Source organism: Sturnira hondurensis, unplaced genomic scaffold (assembly GCF_014824575.4).
Source record: "Sturnira hondurensis isolate 20B ecotype Veracruz unplaced genomic scaffold, ASM1482457v3 Scaffold0011178, whole genome shotgun sequence".
Taxonomy (NCBI): domain Eukaryota; kingdom Metazoa; phylum Chordata; class Mammalia; order Chiroptera; family Phyllostomidae; genus Sturnira; species Sturnira hondurensis.
The window spans coordinates 236,721-258,553 of record NW_028083809.1 but is presented as its reverse complement, the minus strand read 5'-3'; the positions used below and the strand labels follow the sequence as shown (position 1 = coordinate 258,553).

The window sequence follows — 21,833 nt, the reverse complement described above, 5'->3', positions numbered from 1 at the left end:
TACTTGGGAACACAGGATGGGGTGCAGTATTTTAATAACTCAGCTGCCTGTTGACCTTTCTGAACAAGCCCCATCTGCCTTCCTAGCTGCGAAGATCATCACCGACCCTTGATTTCATGCAAATCCCCTTTCTGCTTTCTCCAGCCCTTGCTATCTTTCAATATTCCACCTGTAGTCAATAGGCCACCTTAGCTAGGAAGTGCACCTGCTGAATAGAAGGAGAGAAGTACCTTGGGGTGGTGTTGAATAGACCATGATTTGCCCTCCTCCTACCGGTGGGGGGGTGTGGGGGGAAGGGTGGGGCTGATTTGTCAGGCAGAAGGCAGGGATGTGGTAATCAGCTCTCTACCAGGGCTGTCTCGCCTGCATAATGGGACTTTAATAACAGGTTGCTTGAGGAGGCAGTTGCGCATGAGGCTCAGAGAACAAACTGATCAATAAGGCGAGGGTTTGGGGCGGTTGTTAGGAAAATTGCTGCTGCTTCAGAATGCCACGGTGCCCCTCCCTCTGGGTCATGGCACCCAGCCGCTCCAAACACCAAGTTCAGTTACCTGCCCAAATGTGCACATGGCAGGGTGAAATTAAGCAGGAGGATCTGCCCCTAAATGACTGTTCCTCAAGTTCGGGAGACAAAGCAGGCGCTGTGCTCCCATTGTGCTGAAGCAGGAGCAAGGCTCGTCTGTCACTGAGCAGGGAGACCCGTGGACTATGTCGAAAGGCCCTCTGAGAGTGCTATGTTTCCCTGCAGCCCAGACCAGACCCTGAGAGCTGTAGGGCCAGGATTGAGGGAGGTCAGGGCAGACCATCAGGTGTCCGAGAACTGCCAAACCTCACGTCTGCTGTGTCTTGCAAGTTTGTGTCCTCCCGAGTCACTTCTTGGCTTATCTAGGGGCCTACGTGAAGAGTTTGGTTTAGATAGTCTGGAAGTAGAGGAGTCTGGCCCCAGATTCGGTGCCAGGGAGCTCAGACGCAGGAAGCCCCTGCAGCCCAGGTGTGTTCAAACCGAGGACCAAACTCTCGTCTGGCAGCCTGGTTGCTCCTTGGGGGAAGAGCTGTGCTTTCTCCCCCTTGAAGCCCCAAGCCTGGGGCAGAACCAGGCTCACTGAAGGGGCTGGGTCAGTTCAATGTCTGCTGAATGAATGGATGAATCCTGGCTGCGTATTTCGGCTTCCTGGTTCCCAATGCCAGCGTCACCTGGCCCAGGTGGGGCTCTCGGGGGCGGGCAGAGTACAGGCTCTGAAGTCAGGCAAACCCGGGTTTTTTCGGCTGGGAGCTTTTGGCCAAATAACGTAGCTTCTCCGTGCCTCTTTTTTTTTTTTTCTAGCTGTAAAATGGGAAAATAACGATTTCTACTTCATAGTGTTGTAGGAGCATTACATGAGTTACTAGAAGGCTACTTCAGGAGCATTACATGAGTTACTAGAAGGCTTGTGAAGTGCATGAAATACTACCACGAATCCGTGGTAAATTGTACTAATTTTATGCCTGGCATTCTTTTTTTTCTTTCTTAGTGGCCATTGGCTTCAGTGTCCGGGCGAAGGCTCTTCTACCCTACAGTCGATTCTCAGAACAACCCTTTAAAAATGCGAGTCAGACCCTCGCCTCTCCTCTGGTGGCTTTCACAGGCGGACAGCCGGCTCCAGGGGCCCAGCCCAGGCCTCCAGGCCCTCGCTGACCTGAATGCTCCCTCCTCTGGGCCTCCCTGGCCCTCCCCTCCAAGGCCATCCCTCATCCTCTTCATCCTGGAGGCTTGAATTAATTGTCCCCTGCTCAGCTGGGCCTGCTCTGGCTGCTGTGTCTGAAGGAGGCCCTCTCCTAATTACTCTTGTGTACGGCATTCTTATTTCTTTCCTAGCTCTCAGCACTTAACCTAAAATCATCTTATTTGTCTATTAAAAAAATTTTTGGCCTCTTTTCCCTCATCACATTCATGGAGGAATGCAGCCTCCGGGAGGACAGGGCCTGCTGACTCGCTGCCTGCTTTGCTGCCAGCGCCCAGAACCACGCCCAGCTCACCTGTTCTGTTCTTTTTGTCAATGAACGACTGAATTCTGGGAAACTGAGGCACAGAGCCACTCTGTCTTAGCTGGCTCGCTTTAGACTCGTCTCTTGAGAACTGTTCCTGCTGACAGATCGTGAGGTCTAACCCTACACAATCCAGTTTCTTGTCACTCTGTCACTCCGTGAAGTGACAGTCTAAACTTTATTTCATCCTACAACTGGATTTTAGTGAACAAAACAGTCCGGGTTTTCTCCTTTAGGATGCTCCAGGCGGTCTGAGTTCGGGATGGAGGCCTGGGAGGTGCTGAAAACGTGCTGTGCAGACGTCTTCCTTCCGAGAGAGCGTGTTTTCAGTGTGTTGTCAGGCCGTCTCCTGCAGCATTCAGTGGGCTGGTCGCCTGCTCCAGAAGCCCAGAGCAACCAGGCTTTCACATGTGGTGAATGAACACGACAGGGCAGTAGAATGTCTGTGGTGTTGGGCACAGTCCCTCTTCCAAGTAGCTCAGGAAAAGGTCTGTATTTTGATCACTTATTGGAGAGTTACGCTAAGATAAGAACCTATGTAAAGCCATTTCCAGCTGCTCAGCCCCTCTGGGCCCAGCCACAGCCCCTCCCCTGCCCCCTGCCCCCTGCCCCCTGCCGTCTCCTCTGCCAGGTCTTGGGCCTCTCTGTGCTGCTTTCTCCACATGAAAATGGGTGTAATGAACCCTCATCCCTCCAAATGCTTACGCCTCACTTGAATTTATAAGGTGAAAGGAGAGGTAATAACTCTCCAAACCTAATACAATCTGACACCACTTCTGTGTCGGAGGGGTCCGTGTTGCAGCGCTGCCCCAGGGTCCTGGGAAAACATGTCCTCTGTAGAGCCCAGGAGGGGACTCCAGACCACGCTCCCATAGCAGACACGTGTAACCTGCTCTCTACAAAGAATGTGCAGGAAGCCACGGCCCATGATGCCTCATGGTGATCTCTTCCTGGTGTCTCTTCATTGGCCATTGGTTGTAGTGAGTCTTACAGGGGCAGACAATGCGGTCTAGCCTCGATGCCTGGGCAGGGCCCTCTGCGCAGAGGTCCTGCGTGGGGGTGGGGCTACTTGCTGTCAGGAGGCCCCTCTGACTCGCTGCTTCCTTCTGGATGTCTCTGCACCTATATGGCTCACCTGCCTGTCTCCCCTTTTTCCTTTCTTGGGCGGGGGCAGCCTCAGGCTCCTGTTTTCTGTTTACAAAGCACAATATGTCACTTTTGGTGAAAGAGCCCATTTTACCCCTTCAAGTCTCTCCTTGGCCCTGGTGCTGAGCATGGGGCCCGCCTCCCAGAGGCCCTGCTGTTCCTCCAGGAACTCTTAATGTGGACTCCACCCAAGCTTCTGGGAAGTGGGTTGGTTTTGCTGGTCTGGGGCCTAGAGAAGGCCAAAGCCCCTGTCCCTTTCCTGAATCGCTGGGGACTGTGCCCTCCTCCCCCTCATACTGTCTTCAACTCCCATACCTGTCTAGGGCCTTCCCAGTGTCAAAACCCCAAGAACATTCTCCTTCTCTCGCACCCCACATTCAGGGTGCCACTGTGTCCTAGCCACTCCAACCTCCCAACCCCCCTTCTCCGTCTCCCATTCTTGATTACCGCCACAGCTCCCTCTGTTCAGGCTCACAGCCCCTCTCACCTGGCCTCCTGCCACAGCCTCTTAATGGTCTAGCTCAGCATCCTTTGCGTGCCTTTCTTTTAGGACATTTTTTCAATTGGTAACCCTCACTCCTGTGACTATTTAACAACTGCCTTCCCAGCTAGTCTGCAAGTTCCTTGAGGGGAGGAGCTGGGACTATTCTTGCTCACCATAAAAATCACCAGCATCGAGCTCTGGCCAAGCTGGAGCTTCCCCTTCCCCTCCCCTGCCATCCAGCCCGGTGGCCACACAGCAAGGTCTCTCTCTGAAGGCGGATCTGATCACACTTGTGCCTTTTCAAAGAGCCTTAGTGGTGTCTCACTGTGGTTTTAATTTGCATCTCTCTGATGGGTATCGTGGCTATTGATGCTGAGCATCTTCATATATCTCTGGACCCTTTGTATGTTCTCCTTGGAGAAGTGCCTGTTCAAGTCCTTTGCCCATTTTTTTTTTTTTTTTTTTAAAGATTTTATTTATTTATTTATTTATCTTTAGAGGGGAAGGAGAGAGGGAGAGAAACATCAATGTATGGTTGCCTCTTGTGCGTCCCCTGCTGGGAGTTGGCCTGCAGGGAACTGGACTACAACCCAGGCATGTGCCCTGACTGGGAATCGAACTGCAATCCTCTGGTTCACAGCCTGTGCTCAATCCACTGAGCTACACCAGCCAGGGCTCCTTTGCCCATTTTTTAATCATCACAAACCAAGCAACAAACAACAAGTGTTGGAGAGGTTGTGGAGAAGAGGGGACCCTAGTGCACTGTTGGTGGGACTGCAGACTGGTACAACCACTGTGGAAACCAGTATGGAATTTCCTCAGAAAACTAAAAATGGAACTGTCTTTAGACCTGGCAATTCCACTGCTGGGATTATACCCTAAGAATCCTGAAACACCAATTTAAAAGAACCTATGCACCCCAATGTTCATAGCAATGCTATTTACAATAGCCAAGTGTTTGGAAGCAACTTAAGTGCCTATCAGTAAATGAATGGATTAAAAAACTATGGTACATTTACACAATGGAATTCTATGGAGCAGAAAGAAAAGAAAAAAAAAGGGGGGAGCTCCTACCCTCTGTGATGGCATGGATAGAACTGGAGAGCATTATGCTAAGTGAAATAAGCCCGGAGGTGAAAGATAAATGCCATATGATCTCACCTTTAAGTGCAACTTAATCAACAAAACAAAGAAGCAAGCAAAATATAATCAGAGACACTGAAATTAAGAACAAACCCACAGTAACCAGAGGGGAGATGGGAGGGGATAGTGGGGGGAAAGGGTGAGGGTTTGCAGGAACAATTATAAAGGACACATGGATAAAACCAAGGGGGGGTTGGAATCCGGGGAAGGAGGTAGGGATGGCTAGGATGGGGGCAAGGGGTAGAGGGAATAGACAGACAACCGTACTTGTACAATAACATTTAAAACATGTAGAAAAAATAAAAGTTACTCTGGTTGGGAAAAAAAAGCCTTAAGGGGATGCTGACACCTTCTCAGGGCTCACCAAGAACTTCATAGTCGGCTCCTGCAGGGTCAGCTGATCTGACCTTCTGCCAGTTCCCCGTACTCTAGCCTACTTGCCTACTCACCCCCTGCCCCCCTAACTTTTTACAGAAGTTAATTCTTAAATGTAAACAAGCTCCAAGATAACACCTCATTCCAGCGATAGGCGGCAACAGAAGTTCTGGCAGGGAATCCAGGTATTTCGACAGGAAGGGAATTTAGGATAACCGTTGCCTCAGGCACAAGGAACAGCTGACTTTTGGGCAGATTTCTTAGTTCCACTTGCGGCCAGGGGGCTTTCCCCGTGGCCTTCACTTTGAGTTCACAGATTTCCTCTCCCCTTCCCATTTCTGCTCCAGTGCCTTAGCTCGTCTGTCTCCCTGGGCTGCTTTTGGGCCTTCTTGCCACCTTTGTGGCCAGACAGGGGGTTTGCTGTCTTTTCCACAAAACCCTGCCACTGGAAGCAGCTTTAAAAAAAAAAAAGGTTTGTGGTTTCATTGTATCATGAGGCATTGAAACATCTGAACATGTTAATACCTGGGCATTAAGGCAGCTGCTTTCTCTTTCACTTAAAAAACAAAAAGTCCTCCTCTTTTACACCTTGCTCAGGCTGGAATGCCCTCCTAGTCATCCTCGAGGACCTGTTTAGGGCCACCTCCTCCCTGAAGCCTTCCTGACTCTGCCAGACAGAGGTCAGGGCTTCCTCCTGGCTGTGCTGCCCTTTGGCGATGATCGCATGGTGTCGTTGCTGATGCTTGCTCATTCTGTTTGATTCCCCCACTTGTTCATGAGTTTCTCAGGGGTGGGAGGTTGTTTTATTAACCTCTGTGACTGCAGAACCTAGCATAGAGCGTGGCATGGGCTAGCTCCTCCATATTTGGCAAATGAGGGGACACACCTTGGAAGAGAAAGTGGCTTTACCCAGGGGACAGCCGCTGGCTGCATAGGTAGAGTGGAGAGGTGTCGAATCATCAGGCTCTCCGTGATAATCAGAGATCTGAACTTAGTGTGCTCTTTTTTAGAATAGCCATGGGAAAGTGACCTGACTGGTAAACATACTTGGCGTCTACCTGAGAGCTTGGGCCCTGGTGTGGGAAGTGGGGACCTGCTCTGGGGAATTTCGGGTCAAAGAGGTGGAGGATGGGCTTGGAGTCATGCAGATTTGGGTTTACATGTTCTTGCTTCTGTGATCTCGGACGAGTCTAGCATCTCTCTGAGCCTCGGGTTCTGGGTGGTAGTATCTGAGCCATTCCCCTGTGATGTGGGTCAGATGAGAAGGCAGGTGCTGTGTTTGTCACAGGCTGTTCAACGACAGGACAGTGCAGCGGTCCCAGGTGGGGCAGGTGTGGGCAGAGTTTCCCTCAGAGCCGGTCTCCGAGCTCGTGGAGCCAAGTTGGTGCCTTCTGCCCCTGGGGGGCGTATGGACCTGTCTGCGGAGCATGGGATTTTCCATTACTGTCCCAGATAACAGAAGCTTCTAATTTTGTCTACCACTCTTGAACCTCCTGCCACTAAAATGGCTCCTGGGGAGACGGAATACCTTAGGAGAGGTTTTATTTCTGATTAGAAAAGTCTCAAGCCGTCGGCCCTTGACGGTGCCTCCACAAGAGCCTGCGGAAAGGTTGGCTGAGGTGGCCTGGGAGGGTCAGGGCCCACTTGTAATCCCCAATCAGAGTTGAGTGGGGAAGCTCAGGTTCACCCAGTGGGAGGGCCAGGAGCCCATCCTGGGTCTCCCCACTCACAGCCCCCCATTTTCAGTCACCTCTGTGCACCGTTCGGCTGTGGTCACCCATTGGATGGGGTTAGGGAAGGCCGCCTTTTCCTGCGCTTTCTCACCCAGCTGCGGGTCGTTAGTGAGCCGAGGAGCTGCTGTGTCTCTGACGCTGCAACGGAGCGTGGGGACCCTGAGGCTCCCACACAGTCTCCGAGCGGAGGAAACATCTCTGCTTTAGGGAATGTGTGCATTCCGGCAACATTGACTACGAAACACACCCCTGAAAAGCAAAGACTATTTGTCTGCTGGTTTCCATGATAAAATCAAAGATGTGGTCCCATTTAGAAAACCATTCCTAACAGATTTGAGAGCTTTTCTTAAAGACTCTGCAGAAGAAAGAGTATTCTCAGGCCATTTTCTCTCCACTTTCTCCTCCACGGCCTTGGGGTACTGTGATATTTTTGCTCTGAGAGCATAAAACGTGTCTGGTGAACACCGTCTCTTCCTTCCTGCTGGTCATTTGTGGTTTCTGAGGGAAGTGGCTTGGAGATAATGAGCTCCGAGCAGGGGCGCTGTCTGTCACAACCAGGCAGCCCGCTCGGCCCCTGACGACCTGGCCTGCACACACTGTCCCTGCTCCTCCCTTCAGGTCAGCCCTTCCGTGTGAAACATGGACCCAGACCTTGGAGACAACCCTTGGTTCTGAAGTGACAGGAGGCTGCGAAGTTGGGAGCAGCCCATAGGATCTGGCTCCAGGGCTCGCTCCCCACTGGGTCTGGCTACCTGGCCTGAGGGCGCAGCGGCTGGAATTCCACAATTAGACACTCAGTCTCTAGTGCTCAGAGCCCAGGCTGGTCTCCAACTCCCTGTCTGAGTAGGACAAGGTGGACCGGACCGGCATTTCTCACTGTGTGGTCCTCAGACCACCTGAATCCGAACCCCCCAGGGGCTTGTTCATGCAGACTTCTAGGCATCGTGTGGAACTACAGTAATTAGGCTCTCGAAGGGGTGGAGCCTGGGAAGTCCTGAGTTTAGCCTTCTGCCCAGAGGATTCTGATGTGATGTGAGGACCACCGATCTCAATTAAGACTGTTCATTCTGTGTGTTTATTCATACCATGGGCAGATTTAGTTCAATCTGTCTGGGTTCTTCTAACCCCTCACCGAGGTCTGCCCCAGGAGGGAGTTTGGGGGTGGGGAAGGAGGCATGCGATTCTGGCGCTGGAACACAATGGGGGTTGGGCAGGGCTTGGCTGAGAGTCGGGGGGTGCAGCTGGTAGAGAAACCTTCCCTTTGGTCCCAGGGTGCCCCTGCCTTTCCCGTTTGGGACAGCACTGTACCTGGCAGGGCTCAGGTGGGACTGGCTTCTGTGAGCTGCCCTGGCACTGCCCTGTGGGATGAGCAGGGCTCCTGTGAGACACTCTGTTAGTTCCTAACAGATGAAGTTCCAAGTGGGCCCCTGGACAGTCTGTAGGAGCCCAAGCCATGCTGTGCTTGAACGCGGCAGGGGCGAGGTTGGGAGAGGTTGGTCAGTGATGGGGCAAGGGTGCCTGCCCTGTGCTCCAGGCCCAATTTCCTTTCAGTAGCTCCGAGTCTTCAGACCAGATACAACTCTCTTCTCCTACGAGCTCAAAAAAGGCCCCGTGGGTGGGCTGAAGGGAGGGTCCCAAGCTGGGCAGGGTGGCCTGGGCATGGCTACTGTGAAGCAAATGTTCTCCTGAGAGGGGTCTTTGGTCTCTGTCACCAGCACAGTCGGCGTTCAGAGTGGCTCAGTCTCCTGAAGCCCAAGACACTCTCCTCTGCACGTGGCTTTTTGTTGATCAGAGTAGGTCTCGGGGCTGACGTGCCCGGAGAGCAGTCCAAAGGCTTGCGATGACACTCGCAAAAGCCCATCCTGTCCTCCCCACGTCGCCGCTCTGCCGCACGTTTTCTTGCTCAGTCGGATCCTGTTTATGCTGCATGGCCGTGTTAGGGGCTGCCATGGCGATAAACAGCCTGTCGCTTCCTGACAGCACTTGCTGCTGCCGCCTCCCCCACCTTCCCCATCCTGGGGGCCTGGGTCCTCTCTGGCTGGTCCCTCCTGCCTAGGGGTCTCTGTGGTGCTCCCAGCACGTGGGAGAAGCCAATTGCTTTCTCTCCCCTTCCCCTCTAGATTAGCTGTGCTGCATCTAGCTGGGAGCCATGGCCAGGTTGGCCCTGCCTGAAGCCATGACCTTTCCACGTTCCGTGGGTCAGGGCACTGACCTTCTGAGGTTCAGTGGGCAGGCAGTACCGGGGGACTGCACAGAGCACCCGGGCCGCAGGAATGCGGCAGAAGTCCACACATGCAGATTCCCAGTCGCTTGCTTACCTGTCACCTTGAATCTGGCCGTGTGTCTCCTGTTTGGTCCCTTGTTCTTGTGTGTGAAACATTTCGTGAACGGTGCAGTGTGCCAGCATCGGCTAGGCTGGAGACACAGGGGGACATCAGGGCCTGACCCCCCAGGGCAAGGGCCTGTGCTTATCGACTGTCACCTGACCGTCGCTCAGTAACACTGTGTCCCGTAGTCAGTAGATGCGTTTACCTTTGACACTAGCTGGTCCAGAGCAAATGTGCTTTTGAGTGATTTCATTCCTCCAGCAGTTCCTCACTGGGTTTATGGAGTCTCCCTGATTCACTCACACACTGGCCCCATCTGGTGGACAGCTTGTAAGCCAGGCCCCTGTCCGTCCGGCAGGGGTTCGGTGGAGCCAGGTCTGTCCATGGGAATCTCTTCTCGCAGTCCATGCTCCCCTCTCCCTCCCTCACCACGTCCGCGGTGGTGCCACCATTCGCCGCAGGCTCACAGTGAGCTAAACACTGAATCGAGCCTGTGCCTTCTTCCTGGATCCTTACAACAGTCCTGTGATCCTGACCAGCTCAGTGTTCTCATTTCAGAGCCTGGCAAATTGAGGCCCAAGGCCACACAGTTAGTAGGAGGGGAGCTTAGGCTGAAGCCCAGTCTGCCTGAGCCGTGGGGCACATGGGCTGGGGGGCAGAGCCAGACATCTTCAGGTGCGTTTCTCAGCGCTGGGCCAGGCACCTGCTGTGTGTGAGCCTGCACTGGAACAGCTTCTGTGGTTCAGCACTGGGTCGTGCCCTCCCAGGTGGTTCCATTTGGGCAGGGCACAGGGTTCATTGCACTTGGTCTGGGTTTCAGAGACAAGTATCTCCCCTTGCTGGGTGGTCTCTCCAGAAGAAGGGTCAAGGGAGGCCCTGCTGCAAACTGAGAGCTGCTCAGGGAGCCAGCATGGCCAAGGCTCAGCCCTTTCTACTGGCTGGGAAACAAAGTCCAGGCTGCTCAGGGGTTCCTGGGGACAAGTGTCAGAAGTGCTCAACCCTGCTGGTCCCAGCTGTGCGTCTGTGGCTGGAGGCTTGACTATTCTTCCCTTGAGATTCTGGGCAGGAGCAGAGGAAGGTGGGTGAAGTTCTGGGCCCAGGTGGCCAGGTGGGACCTGCCTGTGCTTTCTGCATGGTACAGAATGGCCTCATTGTCATGAGGGCATTCATGGGCAAGGTAGGAAGTCTCACCTGTCCTCCTGCCTGAGGACACAGAGGCCAGATAAACCCAGTGACTTGGTCATCGGTCGGGTCATCCTTTGCTGGAGTGCAGCTTGGGTCTGCCAGACTCATTTGCTAGGCCACTGCTCAGTGTTGCTGAGGGTCCCCCAGGAGACCGCCCGGCATCTCCTACAGGGGGGAGGAGTTGGGGGGGGGGCCTCTGGGGACACAGACTCAGTGAGATCTGACACTCACTCTGGGGTTGGGGGTGCTGTGTCACTGTCCTGCTCTGTCTACAGCAACTACTTCTGGCCTCGGGTGTCAGGTGGCCTGACGGAGATACCGAGCCTCATGCTTGTGCCACACGTCTCTCGCTTCCTTGTCTGGGTCTCCCTGCTGCTGCTGAGGCGCGTGACACCGTGGCACTGGCCCCATGCTGCCTGCCCAGCCAGGCATGGAGAGCTGCAGACTTGTGCCCACTAGCAGACCTGCTCCCCTCCCCCTGCCCCCTGCCGCCGTGCGGAGGAGGCTTCACCAGGGGCTGCCCTGGAAGTGCAAGTGAGTTAATGTCGTGGGGAGCGAACTTGACCCATGAAAGAGAGATGGAAAAAGTCTGGCTGATAAATTCTTGATTTCTCAACTGATGGTCTATTCTGAGATGTGGTGCTTCCATTAGTCTTCCCAGGGAAGTCTGTCAGGGCCAAGGTAGTGCTCTGGAAGGTGGTGGCCAGGTCAGCCACCTGGATGTACTTACCCTCCTCCAGCACTGTGTGCTCCTTTCTTCTGTAGTCTTACCTCATTTGGACTGAACCTTCCTTGCTCCATGCGCATGTTGGCACGCCACATCTGCCTGGAGCTTTGTGCTCTAGGTAACACAGGCTAAGCCAACAGTAACAGTAGTGATTCCCTCCATTTATTGTGAGTTTGGTGATTGGCAACTGTATCAGCTCATTGAATCTTTATACCATCTCTGTTAAGTAGGTATTGTACTACCACTATTGTTATTACTCTTATTTTAAAGATGAGGAAACAAAGGATCAGAGAAGTTAAGGAATGCACATGCTTTTGTCCACACAGCATGTAAATGGCAGTGAGGATGGAACCCAGGTCTTTTGTTCTCCCAACCCCAGAACCTGAACTGTAAACTACCCTTGAATAAAGTTGCCTTTCACCTTTAGAAATGCCAAGAAAACCCGAATCTCTTCAAAGAGCTACCTGTCAAAGGCTCTCAGTGACCCCTGGGAAGCCCCCAGAGACCCCCACAGGAGACCAGGGATACTCACGTTGTAAACGCAGGGTTGTACTTTGCACCTCGGTAGTAGGAGTACAGATTGAACATTCCAATCATGAAGGCCACAAATACCATGATGAAAATGACCATGAACTTAAAGATGTCTTTCACGGTTCTGCCCAGGGAGATCTGCAAGGGCCCGAAGCTCTCGTTGGCTGGCAGGATGTACGCGATTCGAGAGAAACTCAGCACAACGGCGATTGCATACAGCCCTTCTGATATGATCTGGGGGTCTGAAGGCCACCACTTGTCCCTGGCTACAAGAAGACAATCTGGTTACTCACAGGGGACAGGACGGGCACGCTCCAGAGGAGAAACCAGTTAGTCATCCTTAGAGGTATCTGATCTCATCCCACGCCATTCCTGCTTCGTCTTTAAATTAATCCCCATGCGCTGAAGGTGCCACCCTCCTCCTTGGAATGTGCTGGACCCTCTGCCTGGAACATCCTTCCCTCAGTTCAAGGTCCACTTCATTCCTAGTCATTCTTTAAGACTCTGCTTGGCTGTCACTGATTTCAGGAGCCTTCTGCGACCCACCGTGGACCAGAGCAGCCCCCCTGTTCCCCTCTGTGCTCCACGGTCTTGTGTCGGCGTCTGCCGTGCACTTACTGAGCTGCCCGCCTTGTGTGAGCTCCACCGGCAGGGCCTGTCCCGTGTCCAGGCAGGTCAGGGGGAGGAGCCCGGGCTTGGAGCCAGACAGACCTGAGGTTGAGAGTGGCTTTTCTACAGAGTGACTGTATGATTTTGACCAAGTCAACTGACTTTCTGAGCCTCAATTTCCCTACTTGTAAACTGGGAGATACCAACCTGGCAGAGCTGTGGTGAGGATGAAATGAAATCCTGTATGTAAAGTGCTTAGCTAGTAGCTTCCAACCACTCAGGGGGTCCTGGGGACAAGGGACTAGCATACAGCAGGTGCTGATAGGTGTTTGTTAAGTGACTGAAATCCTAACCACAATTGAGAGTGGCCAGGAATCAGAGGAAGCGAGCTCACCTAGGGGCCAGGAACCTGAAGGGTCCTGCCTGAGGAAATGCCCCTGGGTTCTGTTCCTCAGTGTGTGTCTGGGAGAGTAGCTCCCTGATTGAATCGAGGCCCCCAGAGTGGGGACCAGTCACCCAAGTTTGCTATGCCAGCTCTGTCCGAGGTGGCCAGAGTCCCGGGACCTGTCCTGGCTGGGGCAAGGTGGCTTGTGATTGCTGGCGGGGGCTAAGCTGCCCTGGTGCGTCCAGCAGCAGGGCAGACCTGCGCAGTTCCTGCGGCGGTTATGCCAGTGCTAGGAACAGCATCTCTCTCCAGCAAGCTGCCTGCTACGTGTAAAGACACAGTGATTCTCAAATGTGGGCAGCACCTTCCTCCTGGGGATATGTGTGTGGGATGTCTGTGGTTGTCACAATGACTGGATGGGAGTATTATCACAATGGTAATATCTTGCAACACTCCAGATCGACCGGCACGGCAAACACTGCCCTGCTGAAGAAGCCAGCAGTGTCCTTGTCGAGAAACACTAAGTGAAACTTGCATTGGGATACGCTGAGAGACCTCACTTAGCCCTTACGCTTATATTAGCTGTAATTTTCACAGCAACCCTGCAGAGTAGATATTATTATTGCCATTTTCTAGATTGGACTTGGGGTATAGGGTCCTTTCCAGAGCCAAGAAATGCAGAGAGCAAGGATACTACGGCTCAATTCTTGGTGCCCTGGGGAAGATGGAAGAGGAAGAATTTTGTTCTTTATTTTCAAAGCTGGACTCTATCAAACAATTATAATAATAGAGAGCAGTAAGAAATCTTAAGCAAGGGAAGCCAGGTCTCCATTTGCCACAGAGTTTCATGTAGTACATTCTAAATTACATTTGGAAACATAATAAAATTATAGAGTCTATGTTCTCATCGAGGTCATAACTCAGAAGTCTACAAAAGACAAGTAAGGAGACTAAATTACGTTTTTCCAATATATCTGTCACCCTCTGTGGGTAAATAACATCTGGGTAACATGGAATAGGACTTAGCTTCTTCAGACAGCAAAAAGAATTCTTTTTTTCTGCCCCCTATAATCTACTATCTTAAACCTCAGCTGAAATAATAAAAGCCACCCCTATAATCTATTGGGTTGGCCAAAAAGTTTATTTAGTTTTTTTCCTCACAATGATTCTAGTAGCGCTTAGTTGTCTTTAACTTTGCTCAAAATAATTTTGTTAGACTGTATTTGACAGCTGTCATATCAGTGTGCATATAAAGAAATTTATCAAAATTGGTCAATTCTTATGCAGACATTTCAAAATGAAGGTAGAAGAAAATAAATAACATTTTCAGTGTATTATGTTTTATCATTTCAAGAAAAGTAAAAACAAAACTGAAACACAAAAAGATTTGTGCAGTGTATGAAGAAAGCACTCTGACTGACTGAATCTGTTAAAAGTGGTTTGCAAAGTTTCTTGGTGCTGTTGACGTTTTGGCCAAATCATTCTTTGTTGTGGGGCGCTGTCGAATGCATTGGATATTTAGCAGCACGCCTGGCTTCTACCAACTGGAAGCCAACAGTGGGAGATAGTGACATACTCAAATAGTCAAATCAATAAAGTTATTGGTAAAAATGAAAACTGTCTTTAGAAAAATCTAAATGGACTTTTTGGCCAACCCAAAATTAAGATAGATTGAGCTGTCATTGGACTCTGGTGAGCAGGTCAGGACTTTTTAGTGAAAAATATTCTCCTTGTACTGACTTGTAAGAATTGTAATGGGTGTAAAAGCAAACAGCATTGGGATAATTCAGACCAAAGGGTTTTCTTCTTGAAGGTGTTTCGGTGAAAAATTTGTCCTAGCCATCTGAAGAATGTCTATCTGCCTGCTCCGTGCTGTAGAGGTTGGAAGGGACCACTGTCTGGCTGGCCACAAGAGGGCGTGCTTCCTCCACAACTAGATTACAAATAACCACTGAGAGAGCCAAAGGATTTCCAAGGGCACGGAGTAAACTGTAACAGTAAAGGCAATAATGTGCGATGCTTTGGGCTCCTTGAGACCTTAATGTGACCCATAAAAGGAATAGAGCTCACAAGTGGACAATACTGAAGCCTGAATAATCGCATTAAGAGATGTATCCAATGCAGCATTAAGATTATTTTCCCACCCTTGATGAACCCTGAGCAGCACAGAGGGGAAAATATACAAGACTATTTTTTTTTAAAGTACGAATCTGCAAACCGATAAATGAAGAGTGGATGATTTGTAATATTGCAAGACTCTCCATTTCTCAATGGGGATTCCCTACCACATTTAAAGGTCACATTATCTGCAAAGCATAATCTACATTGAATGCGGGCAGCAACTTAACTTTAGCAGTAAGTGACAAACCCTCTGCAGATGATTGGCGAACCCGATCATGAAGATTCTGAAGTCCCAGGAGCCCTGTGGCTTAATCTAACAGAGACATTTGACGTTCAAACCCTTCATGATATCGCAGCTGCCATTAGTGAGCCATTAGTTAAATACCCAGCTCATTTACTGGTAACATTAAGTATCTACTGTTCTCCCCACTCCTCTTTTTCATTTAGTACAGAAAGAAACACTCCAGAAGCCTTTCCCAAACAAATCCATCATTCCTAACACAGAATGATTCATTTCTCATGGTCAGTAATCCACCTTGTGGTATTGCAGCAACTAGGACTTTCTTTTGGGGCGGAGGGTTATGATCGCATTACAGTGAACAGTTAAAACTATGGCCACGCCCCGGAAGTGCCGTGTAGGCGCGGAGGAGTACGGAGACTCACCGTAGGTGAAGTAGGCCACTTCTGGCGGCAGAGAGACGTTGTGTAGCGTGTCGTCAGGCACGTGCCGGTCGACGTACAGTTGCGCTTCGCTGGCTTTGAGGAAGGCCATGAACCTCGCGGTAAAGGAAGCCACGAAGATGGACAGCATCCCGAAATCCAGAAGGTTCCACAGGTGCAGAATGTACTCCCGTGGCCCCTCCTCCCAGATTTCCTTGCATTCGGACCAGATCATCCCTGTGGGGGCATGAGAAAGTCAGGCTCGTGTTTTCAGTGCCCTGGGCAGTGGGGACTGCTGGGGTTGGGGTGGGCAGGGAGGGGCCGGGCCGGCGGTAAATGGAAACACTGCAGCTGAGGAGGGCGGCGCCTACTAACGCGCAGAGACGCGGGAGCCCTCAGATGGCGAATGGGGTTTCACCTGTGCCCTTGTTACCGACCCGTTTCCAGAAGTGAGGCGAGACGTCTCGTCCGCGGATAGGTGCTTGGAGGCGGTAAGAGATGTGTAGCGGCTGACTTGTATACATTTTAAAAACGGGAGGTCTTAAAGAAGCATCCATTTCCGAAGTGAGTGACAGGAAACAGACACAGCTGGGTTTTCCGAAGGTCCCGCGTGGGCCCTGGAACCCACTTCTTTCTCTGTGTTTCTGACTGTTGAGCGTTGGGTTTGCGTCACTAGTTTTTTTCTTTCTCACAACTTCCTTAAGTTTTTATAATGTATTGGACTTAAGACGTGTGTTCTCATTGTTATGTACTAACTATGAAGAGGAACGTGAACAGCATGGTGCTGGTTCCCCCGCCCCACTTGGAAGACAGCCGTGTGCGGAAACCTGGACCAAGAGTTCAGGGTGTGTCCTCCGTGCCTGCGCTGTCCAGCCTGGTGCCCGCTGGTCACAGGCAGTTACCGAGCACTGGAAATGCGGCCTGTGGGGTCGAGAGGTGCTGTGTAAGGTGTTACACACGCACCAGCTTTCGAAGACTTAGTCCAAAAAATATAAAATAGCGTAACAGTTTTTCACACCAATCACGTAATTTGGATGTACGGGATTAAATATATTCTTTGTTAATTTCACCCATAGGTTTTTATAGTGTGCCTCCTAGAAAACGTAAAATGAAATATATGGCTTATGGTGTGTCTTGCATTATAATTTTGTTGTGCAGTACTATCTTACCTTTAGCTTCACTAATTATTAAAACAAAATTGATTTAGGTTACTAGAAGTTAACTATTAAATGACATTTTGAGCACCCAACATGTGCCAGGCACTGTTTGATATATTTGTATATATTAACTCCCTTCAATCTTTGCAGTAGTCTTAAGAAGTACATTTTGTATTGTCTCAACTTTACAGCTAATAGCTCATTAGGTGCAGAGAGTTATAACATGCGCAGCGAGGAGGCACACTTGGGAGGTTAATGTGGTGGAAGATCACTGACTGGCTGGTTAGAGACGCAGTTCCAGCTCACTGACCGCACGTTCCCAGACGGTCAACACTGCCAGCCTCTCTCCACCATCCTTACTCCTGTGCACCAGGCCCGATGGCGGCCTGCCTTCCCAGGAGCCTCTTGTCTCTCCTGCTGCTGTCCTTCCGCGTCCTTTGTTGCTCCTCATCCTTCTCCCATCCCTTAAGGGCTGCTGCTCTCGGAGGTTGCAGCTGCTCTCATTTTCCCTCTGTCCTATGTAAGTTCCTCTGCCCCTGCAGCCTTGTCCTTCATTTCCTTGTGCATGACCCCGAGCGGATGTCTTCCTCCAGACCTCAAGCCCAAGCACTCTGGCGGATGACCACTTACTGTACTAGTGGCCTTTGAGGATCTAAGGGTGCTGCTGGGGGCAGACAGAGGGTCGTTGGGGCAGAGGACCCCTGGGCTTGGCCACAGGCCCATGCCTGGTCGGGTTGGAGTGAGGAGCTGATCACCTCCACTCCTCTGGGACTCTGTCCAGGGACTTTTTCAGTCAAAATTTTTCATTTTCTGGTGAAAATGGTCCATCAAGTACAAGGATTTGGAAATAATTTTTTTGAGGAGGAAAGTAATTTAAGAGCAGCTGTTTAGAGAAGTTGTGGCATTGTTTGATGAAATTGATTCTAAGGTCTGTGTGTCTGTATGAAATTGGAATCCCCACAACAGGAAAATTCCCTAAATGTTGCAAGTCTGTTTACAAGACATCCCCCTCCTGCCATTGCATCCCGTGACTTAACTAAGCCACACTTCTCAAGTTTACCCTTTCAAAATTTGAGTGCTGATGCAGTGCTTTCCTTAGCACTGAGGTTTGCTCTCATCTGTGCCTCACTAAGTAAATCTTTTAAAATATTAGCAAAACCAGGTCAGGCTGGAAAAAATGTTTATTGCTTTCCTCTCCCCTCAAATTAAAATTTCTGCTGTCTTAGTGGAACTGCTTAAACTGGGCACATGCTATCACTTAGGATTTCACGGAGGCCCTGGGTTCAAGGTCTAGCTTGGCCACTTGCAGGGTGTGCGACCTGGGAAAAGTTCCTTGATTCTCTTGGAGTTTTGTGGTTAAGGTGTTAAAAGCCCTGTGAATCAGAAATGCAAATTGTTTGCAGAAAACTCACTTTGACCAATGTGGAGCTCCTCATTGGGCATTGCAAATCACTTCTGCCATGCTCAGATGCCCACATCAGTCTTCCTAGATTTGCATATTAACTCTCCCAGACTAATTTAAATTATTCCAAGGCTTTGAGTAAAAGTAGCATGGACCCAGGGGTTTGAGCAGCAGGAATGCTTAATCAAAAAAGAAATGTGTGAAATTAAGTACTTCAGTGAGTGAAATTAGGCCCTCTGCTTCCAAGGTGCTGAGGGTAGTTCAGCATTTTATATCCAAGCTTAGCCTTATGGTCTCTTGCCTCCAGCATGTCAATCAGAGGAGTGTTTAGAGCCCAGGGCTCTGGGTGTAAGGATACTGGAGCCTCCTTCAGGCAAAATCCCCTTCACTCAGGGAAGCCCAGAGAACAAGGTCACAGATAATTAGTGGGGGTGGCTGGCAGGGGAACAGGCTGGGAAATGCTGGGTAGCCTTGGGGGTGATGAGTAACTTCAGAAACTCATCAGTAACTTGGATAGGCTTGGAGCCGTGGCCGCAGGCTGCTGAGCTGGAGCGTCACAGTTCAAATGGTGGTTCACTCTCATCCCTGCCTCCGATGCTGCTCAGAAGGTACTGTAGCTGAGGAGGTCGGCAGCTACTAGCGTGCAGAGATGAGTCTCGGAGCCCTCAGATGGCGAATGGGGTTTCACCTGTGCCCGTGTTACCGACCCGTTTCCAGAAGTGAGGCGAGACGTCTTGTCCGTGGATAGGTGCTTGGAGGCGGTAAGAGATGTGTAGCAGCTGACTTGTATACATTTTGAAAACGGGAGGTCTTAAGGAAGCATCCATTTCTGAAGTGAGTGAGAGGAAACAGACATAGCTGGGTTTTCTGAAGGTCCCGCGTGGGCTCAGAAGGAATCCCCCCTTCAAAATTCTGGGAGGGTGAGACTGAAACATGCCCATTCCCTGAATGGCATGGTCCCAGGACTCCTTCCACACTGTCCCAGGGCCTGAGGAGAGCACACTTCTTCCCTCCCACCTTTGGGGAGGCCTGTCCTTTTAGGTCAGCTTCTCACCATTGGGCCAGGATGTGGGTGTTCTGTGAACTCAGGAGGAAGAATGTGCCTGGAAGCTTTCAGCCTTCAGCCCTAACAGCCAAACACCATTTCGTGGCAGGTCCTTCACGATAGATCTCAGCCTTAGACACATTCAGGATTCATTTGCTTTCCTTGCAGGAAGATGGTATTAATAGACTTAAAACTTTCTTAACACGGCTCCTCAGCCTTCTCTGATTTTAGTAGCTAACAGTTATTGAGCACCTGCTAGGTGCCAGGCCCTGTGCCAAGTACCTTGCTAATACCGTATCTCCCTAATAGCCTGATAGGTAGCTACTGTAATTATCTCCAATTTGCAGATGAAAAGAACTCATGTACAAAGATGGTGAATATGTCATCCAAAGTCACACTGGCAGCTGAGGACCCTTGCTGTCCACTGTTCTGTCACCTATCATGCCCTAGACCAGGCACACCTTACCGTATGGTCAGGAACTTGTTCACTTACTTGGCAGGTGTTGCTGAGCACTGCCTCAGTGCCAGACACCATTCTGGGGCTACAACCGCCAGGAAGGTGACATCCCTGGCCCCATAAGTTCAAGGCTGGGATAGACGTTTCTGTAAACACTAGTGTGACAGGTGATAGACGATGTACGAAAAGGGTCCAGGGGACTGTCTGTGAGACATGAGGATAAGAGACACCTGCATTATAACGGTTTGACTCAGTAGAGTGGTGAGTATGCATCTGTTGTCTGGATGAAGAAGTGGATTCATGGAGGAGGTGACACCTGGTACAAGGAACCACGTGTTAGCTAGGTGAAGGAGTGGCTGGCAAGGTGTCCAGGTCCTGGCCATGGAAGTGAGGCAACTGCAACGGACTCAGTGTGGCCAAGGGTCAGGGCATGGGACTGGAGATTGGACAGGTTAGTGTAGGCCCATGAAGGCATTCCTTCATGCCCTGAGGAGGAGACTGGTTTTCACCCTAGGCAGCTGGATAGCCCCGGTAGGTGAGAGACAGGGCAGAAATGTGGTCTGACTTGCTGGGGGGAAATGTGGCAAATTGGTTGGAGTGGCCTGCTTAGAAATCCTGTCGGAATAACTGAAACCATCAAAAGAACGAATGAGGTGAGGAACCCAGCCCACATGATTTTGTAGTTTTACTCTTAGGCCATCCTAGATGTGTGATTTTGGAGGTAAGTCAGCACTGCTCTCAAAGAGTTGTGATCCTGCATGGGTGGGTGAGGGAGCAGCTTGATCCTTACGTTGTACATGTGTGAAAACAAATCTAGAGAGAGCCACCAAGGAGGAAGGGACGCGGCTGGACTGGGTCGCCTCGAACTCAGTCCCAGGCTCTCCCCTCTTTTCCAGGCCTCTAAGTGCATTTCCCCTCTGTGCCGGCACATCCACCTCGTTCCATCAGGTGAGCTTTCGATACTGAAGCATCTATTTAAAAAACACCAGAACGGTTCTCTTTACACTGGAGCAGTGTGGAAAGAGTCTTCATGACACGACTCGACCCCTAGACAGAGAAATGGCATGCACTGTGGAGAGGCTTCCTGCCCTGCACGCCTGATGGCGCTCTGGGGACTTCTGATGTTATTCAGTCCTCTGATGAACATCACTGAACCAGTCTCCAGTTGAAAAGCTGTATTATGAGCTCTTTCAGGTCCCCCAGCATGGCCGCCTATGGTACAGGCAGGAGAGAGGGGTTCCCGTGGCGTGGACTGACGTTGGAGATCCTGCAGGCCGTAGCAGTGATGGCCTCCGGTTCACTTAGTGCGCCCCAAAGCAGCTCATGTGACAGCTCCCCAGAACACACGTGTACCAGCAGCTTCACCCCTCTCTCCTCAGGCAGGCTCCACTCTCGGCTCTCTCGATACCGTATCCCGGTTTTTCCTCCCAGCTCTGTGTCATCTCAGTCTCCCCGGGGTCTCCCCTCCTCGGCACATGCCTTGCCTCTCCTGGATTGACAGTCTAGAATTGTGTCAAAGTCCTGCCGGTAATCAAGCCTCTGGAGCAAAGGAAGAACATAGTTCTGATTGGGTTCGAGCCTCCTGTAGGGCTGTGCACCAGGAGAGGAACAACCTGTGTGCCCCGCGGGAGCCGGCGTTTGGGGAAGAGAGAGGTCTTCATGCTGAGTGGCTATTGAAAAGTCCCTGGTAAACCACATGGCCATGTGCAGGGAGGGCTGACGGAGGATGAGAAGAGTCCACTACAAATGTGTATGATTACAGAAATATTAATTTGAGACAGGCAGGAAACAAAGGAAAAGATGTAGAATTGTCAGAGGTGTGAACTGCTACGAAGACAAAGAGAAGGGTGGCCAGGAAGTCAGTGCAGGTAGAGGGCTTAAGTTTTACATGGGTTGGTTTACGAAGGCCTCACTTTGAGAAGGAGATTTTTTAGCAAAGACCTGGGGAGGTGAGGGAGTGAGCCTGGCAGCTGCCTGCGGGAGGGAGTCTTAGGCAGAGGGGACCTCTTGAGCAGAGGTTCTGAGGCAGAAATAAATGGCGAGTGTGGTGGAAAGTGGTGGGAGATGAGGTCATAGAGGCGGGGTGGAGAGGTAGAGGGCTTAGTAGACCATTATAATGACATTGTCGCTTTTAGGAGGACAGGAAACCACTGAGGAGTTTTGAGGCAAAAAGTGACAGATGTGATTGCATTTACAATGGATCACTCTGGCTCCTGTGCTGAGAATATCACCTAGTGTGGGGGTGGGAGGGCAGAAGTGGGGGTACCTGGACACGATCATTCACCTCTTTGTGGTCACCCTGGCCATCCCTTAAAGGAGTG

At 50.9% G+C, this 21,833-nt stretch overlaps 1 protein-coding gene across 1 annotated transcript in view; it reads right to left on the bottom strand.

Moving 5' to 3' along the window:
- Positions 1–21,833, bottom strand: part of TRPC7 (transient receptor potential cation channel subfamily C member 7) — a 131,452-nt gene that overhangs the window by 19,477 nt on the left and 90,142 nt on the right. Inside the window, exons 6-7 of the mRNA XM_037059541.1 lie at positions 15,455–15,688; positions 11,678–11,942 (exon numbers count right to left, since the gene is read on the bottom strand). Coding sequence (XP_036915436.1) covers positions 11,678–11,942; positions 15,455–15,688 — 499 coding nt within the window. The remainder of the gene's footprint in view (positions 1–11,677; positions 11,943–15,454; positions 15,689–21,833) is intronic.